General features: G+C 33.0%; 1 protein-coding gene across 1 annotated transcript; it reads left to right on the forward strand.

Moving 5' to 3' along the window:
* The first annotated feature begins 446 nt into the window (after positions 1 to 446).
* On the forward strand, positions 447 to 1548 carry LOC110108272. The gene is made up of 3 exons (XM_020838850.2): positions 447 to 778; positions 877 to 1073; positions 1163 to 1548. Exons 1-3 carry the CDS (start codon positions 508 to 510, stop codon positions 1247 to 1249), a joined length of 555 nt encoding a protein of 184 aa, XP_020694509.1. The 5' UTR covers positions 447 to 507; the 3' UTR covers positions 1250 to 1548.
* The last annotated feature ends 4563 nt before the right edge of the window (positions 1549 to 6111 follow it).

The following is a 6111-nucleotide window of genomic DNA, read 5'->3' on the forward strand; positions in this document are numbered from 1 at the left end:
TACTATTAAAACTTAGATTAGGATAAGATAGAAATATATATATATATATTTTTTTTATTTATATATATATATATATATATATATATATATATATATATATATGTGTGTGTGTAAATTATTTATTTAAATATATCCCCTATAAATGTAAAAAATAAAATAAAATAAGCGATGCAAAAGAGCAAATAGGCCTAATAATACAAAGCGGGGCCGCCCATAGCGGCATCTCATGGTCCAGTCTCCACGACTCCAACTGCGCCTGAAACACCGGTGCCCCCTGAAATCACGCCACGTGGACATCGTTCTAACGGCACCACATTTTCCTTCACCCCCTTCACATTTTGCAAATTGCAATTTTGTTGTCCTCCTCCCTCTCTACCACTCCCTCATCATATTAAGAAAGCCCAGTCAGTCTTTCCTGCTGTTTGCTTTGTCTGCCATTTTTGTCTGTGTGTGTGTGCGAGAAAGAGAGAGAGAGAGAGAGAGAGAGAGAGAGAGAGAGGGAGAGAGATGGGGAATTGTCAAGCGAACGACGCGGCAGCGGTGGTGATACAGCACTCAGACGGGCACGCCGAAAGGCTCTACTGGCCGACGACCGCCGACGCAGTCATGAGAAACCACCCCGACCACTACGTCGCCCATATCACCCCCTCCGGCGCCGGCCGCAAACTCTCAGCCTCCGCCGACGTCGGTTCCATTATCCGGTTCGCTAAAATTCGCCTCCTCAAGCACAAGGAGATGCTTCTCATTGGCCAAGTCTACCGCCTCATGACCTCCGAAGGTCAAATTTCCAACCTTTATATTCCCTCCTTATGCATAATTAGTGAAAAAGTTCCGATTTTTATGCTTTACTGAAAGTGTTTTCCTCTGATTCTTCAGAGGTGACGAAGGAGCTAAGGGCAAGGAAACATGAGAGAATAAGAAAGGCACAGAATATCCAGATCAAGCAACAAGAAGTAGAAATCCAGCAACATTTACTTCAAATGCTTGAGCAGCAAAATCAAAGAGTAAATGAAAGAACAAGTATTGAGGATTCTGCGGATTCTGGTGAAGCTGATCCGCAAGTGATGGATCAGGTACAAAAATGTTTAATTTCTCCCATCATTGCTTAAATTTTCTTCTTCTTTTTCTGTTTTGTGGACTGAGGAGGATGATTAACTCTCAGGCAGCAAGGCATGAGAGAGAGAAGATGAGAAGTTCCAGGACTTGGCGGCCATCTCTGGACAGCATCTCAGAGCTAGGAAGCTTATGATATTTTACTGTTGATTGCAGAGGAGGACTACTCTTGAATTAGTTGACAAGCCCAGAAAACTTAGATTATGTGGTGATATTAGTTCAAGAGGGGAAGATCAGAACTCTGTAATGGGAATGAATTCATGATCAATAGTAACAAATATCAATCAGAGGTTGCTAGTCATGATTTGTTTTATCAAGTTATCAATATTTCTTCTGATGCATTTCTGATGGCAATCTCTGTAACAATCAAACTGAATCTTTTTATGTTTAAGATAAGTTTGGTTTGATGTTAAATATAAGTATTTAGTTTGATCATTTTCAACTTTGTTATTGTGTGCTGGAGACTTTTGTGATTATAAAATAAGAGTCCATTAACTTTGTATTGATGAATAAATAACACAGAAGATAAAGATCATAAAGCCTACCTCAGCTGAAATGCTTCCATTACGCCAATCAAAAATTTCAATGAACCAACATTCTTTATTGTTGGAGAGTAAGTAATTACAAGGCCTCAATTTTATATGTTGTCTCAAGTAATGAAAATTTAAAAACCTCCCATTTCATTTATTCTGCATTACTAATACATCAAAACAAATGCCCCTCAAGTCTAAAATTCTCTCCATAAAAAGTCCTCTTTAAATGTGCAAAAACATATCATATTTATATATTTGTAAGGAAAATTTTTGGGCATTCTATATTTCATCAGATGATTTGAATTAGGCTTCGTTTGGGACGACTTTCTTACTGCTTCAAGAAGCAGTAAGAAAGTCGTCCCAAACGAAACCTTAATCTCCTTAATTATTTGATACTCTTTAGATATCTCAATACCTTACAGATCTCGAAATCGCGTGATCTTGAGCTTGTCATTTTCATGCCCTTGGAAAACTCATTTCAACGATAAGAACACAAAATTTACAAGAGATGTGACCCTTCAATTGCACTCCAAAAGTTGCCAATTCTTTGTTTAAATGATTTTTTTGAGTTCATTTACAATTTGGTAGCTGAATTTGCTTCACTAAAGCTTCATTCAAGATTAATTTTCTTACTGTTTTATGCATCAGCTTTCTAGCATAAAAATTTTAAATAATAAAAAATTTGTATTAAAAAACTACTTCATAAAGCAGTAAGAATGTTGCCCAAACGAAGCCTAAATCATATTGACTTCATTATAAATTGTGAAAAAAAAATTCAAACAATCCTAAAATATCTTACCATTGATCTTTGGATTTTTGGAGGAAGCATTTTGTCATTGATTCTTATAGGTTCTGATTTAATAAAATATTTGGGTCATTGCAAAATTCTTCTCACAACTGTCTTATTGTTCTCTGTTACCAAAGCAGAATATCCAATGAGCAGAATTGACCATTTGAGCAGCTTCTAACTATACTAGATGAGAAATATTAACAAAATTTGAATTAAATTTAATTTCTTTTAAGATAGATAAACTACATGACTAGCTAATTAACTCTTAAATTATAAAAAAATTATGCTGATTAAATTTATTCAAAATAACATAGAATTCATCATTAAACAAATGCTTTAAGAAAACAATTTCATCAGAGTAAAACGTCAACAGAGATTCCCATCATAAATATATATTAATAGATTTGATTAGCAATTTAGCATATTTGGGCTGCACTATAAGCAACAAATATTGTTCATGTCATTAAGAGAGAATGCTAATGGAATTACAATGATTGCAATAATTCAAGCACAAATGGACAAGAGAGAGAGAGAGAGGAAGGCTTTTAAATAGCACTATGAGGCATGAGCAGGGTCAAGAGTATTTTGGCCCTAAGATGGCATTGTTTGAATTAATGCTTTTGTTTGTGCCTAGTTCTCAGTACAATATGTTGCTTCATACAAGATGACTCTCATGCATCTTGATGCATATAAGATGAAATACGTCTACGAATAAATGAAACAGCCATATGCTTGTGCCTTCGATTGTTAGACTAATCAGATGTGCCAAGTTGCACATCATAATTGAGCCTCAATGCCAGTGTGTAGTTGGCCATACGTGTAAGCTTGCCAGGTTGCCCAAACTAAGAGTTCCTATAGAAAGAAATTAAGAGTTTATGGTGCATCTTTAATTCTCACATGATTTTAAATGATAAATAGCCTTTTTCATTCTAATAAAGACAATGAATGATTATTATTTCCTCTAAAAAAATCTACAAATTTGTTAATAGTACTATGGGGTTAAAGAGCCATAGCTTGATATTTTTGGGTCAATACGTGCAGACATCAATTCTAAATTAAGACTTGACCATCTTATTCAAATAAATAATGAATAATAAAATTTAAAACCTTTTTTTTAGCCCAAAAATCATTAAAAAAAAAAAAAAAAAAACACTAATATATATCACAAATCACATCAAGTGGCTACTAAATGATAACTATGTTGTTAAACAAAATGATTGACTACAATACTAGTCCAAATTAAAATTGGTCCATTTGATAATATTTTCACGAAAATAAAATTTAAAACTAAACAACTATTTTTTCTTATGAACACTACTTTTACTCTAAAATGAAATTATAACTTATCAAGATCAAGGTTAATTCCTCATATCACAACACATTATCAAATTATAAATAAATATTATCATTACAATTCACTTAAGCAGCACAAAAGAAATAAAGTGCGAAAAACTAAAGGTGCAAACTTGATTTATAGTGGTTCGACCTACTAGCCTATATGCATCCACTTCTCAAGTCATCTACTTGAAAATTTCATTATATCTCTTCTTTTGTTGCAAGCAAGATGAAAAAGCCTCTCTCCATTAGGGGTATTGGAAAGGCCCTTACACATCTTTTATCACATGAAAAGCTCAATAGCCCTAACCTACTGGCTAGGTTCCACAGCAAACCAAAAAAAAAACTCTACAATATCAAAAAATATTCACAAGCAAAACATAACAAGCTTTAGAATCAGAGCTTCAACTCTCAAATCAAAGGATTAAGAAAATGATTTGAAAATGGTGCAAACTCTCACAAAAGAACCTCTTGAATGGTAAAAAGTTTTCAAAATAGAAAGTAGTTGCAAAAGAAATATTTTTCTCAAAGATTTCAGTTTTTCAATAGCTTCTTCCTCAGAAATCTCATTTTAGGGTTTTTAGAAAAGTATATTTATATGACGACTTAATTAGAAAATCCTCAATGTTAGGTTATTAAAATTTATGTTTGATCATGCAATTTGATTCAAGGATTGTATACTGTAATTAGTATAGTTGTCAAATATTTAAGAAAAAACTATATTTGTTTGATCAGACTCTTGATGCGGGCGCTTTAATTGGTGTTTTCTTTGAATTGATATGGAAATATGCTTATGTTTTATTTGATATAAAAATAATGAAAACCCATTAAAATACACATGTATATGCATCGATCAAGTAATAAAGGGTTATAATAGAGTGTCGACCCTATGAGAAATTAGTGTTATGCTTAATTTCAATTAAACTACTATTACTTGCTTCAAATGCACAATTCATCCTACTGAAAGTAAAAATGCTTATTTTTTAGTTTTTGTCACTTAGAAAAAACTTTTAAGAATATTTGATATTAGTGAAGATAAAATATTTTGGCTAATGGATTCAGCAACATAATTTTCCTAATTAGATTCTTAATTTTAGATGTGGATCAAAACATATGCATCTCTAAATTTCAGTCGAGCTTGTAGGGATGAAAAAAAAAAGGTTTATGACATTTCTACAATTTTATCATTCCTATAGAACCTAAAATATTCAAAGATTATATGTCTAGACATGCCAACATTCCATTTTAATACTTCTAATTGTTCCAACATTCATCCATCGAGGCTATACATCACACTAGATATAAACTACATACACGGCCACTATATACATTAAATGAAGAATGTGATATATTGAAGACATCTATGTATTCAATAAAGGCACAAGATTCTACAGTAGTACTTGTTATGCGTTTACGTCACCAACTGAAAACTAAAGAATTAGTCAGATATGGAAGATAAAACAAGCAAACTCATTTTCAATTCATTTATTAAAATAAGTAATACAAGAAAAGTAATAAGATAATTGTCACCGGAAGGATAAATTGATCTTCTAAACACTCCTTTCTCCAATAATAGAGTTGCTATCTTGCACTTCTCTAGCCTCTCTTAGACTTCATTCTAAGGGAGCACTAAAGAATCACACTAAAAATTACAAATTTTTGCTCAAGCGACAAAAATATCTAAACAACAAAATAAAAAAACTATGTATAGTAAGTACAAGGAAAGGATCAGGCAACACGACAGTATAAAATGAACTAGGACCTCAACGTTGTAATGCTTGCTCCGTTGTGGTGTTGGCTGACCTGACACAGTTAATTGCCGAACTGATGCATCTTTTGGCTGATTCATTGCGATTTTTTGTCTCGGCAATTGCTCCGTAGATGCGTTCTAAAATCTGAGCGTTGCTATGCTTGAATGCTACTTTCGGTGCCGAGGCATTGCAAGGCTTGACGCTCCGGCGCTCATTTTCCTAAGGCTCTAGTGTTGTAGTATCGAATTTGGGCGCATCGGCATTGTGTTATGTTGCGGCGCTGGTCTTGGTGTTCCGATATCGTTGGGAAACATAGAAACATACATAATCTTTAACTTGAATATAATTAATCATGCAATCCTTTTTTCATTGTCTAGTACAATTAGTATTGTGATTATAATTTGAATTTTCTCATAATCAACATGAGATAATCTTTTAGAATTATCAAATATATCACGTGCATCATAAAGTATGATACAATTTTTATAATACAATTTGCTGATCAGGAGACTAAGCAAAACATTAACTAGTTTAATATTTTTTTGATAATTTTATGGACAAAATTTTATGGCAGTGGAATGTTAGATTT

Source organism: Dendrobium catenatum, unplaced genomic scaffold, assembly GCF_001605985.2.
Source record: "Dendrobium catenatum unplaced genomic scaffold, ASM160598v2 fragScaff_scaffold_695, whole genome shotgun sequence".
In the NCBI taxonomy this organism is placed as follows: domain Eukaryota; kingdom Viridiplantae; phylum Streptophyta; class Magnoliopsida; order Asparagales; family Orchidaceae; genus Dendrobium; species Dendrobium catenatum.

Bases quoted from the DNA above. Each gene is read 5' to 3' on its own strand.
- LOC110108272 (XM_020838850.2), top strand. From the start codon at position 508: ATGGGGAATTGTCAAGCGAACGACGCGGCAGCGGTGGTGATACAGCAC. The intron at 779-876 runs GTCAAATTTCCA...CTGATTCTTCAG, and splicing joins CCGCCTCATGACCTCCGAAG to AGGTGACGAAGGAGCTAAGG. The intron at 1,074-1,162 runs GTACAAAAATGT...ATTAACTCTCAG, and splicing joins ATCCGCAAGTGATGGATCAG to GCAGCAAGGCATGAGAGAGA.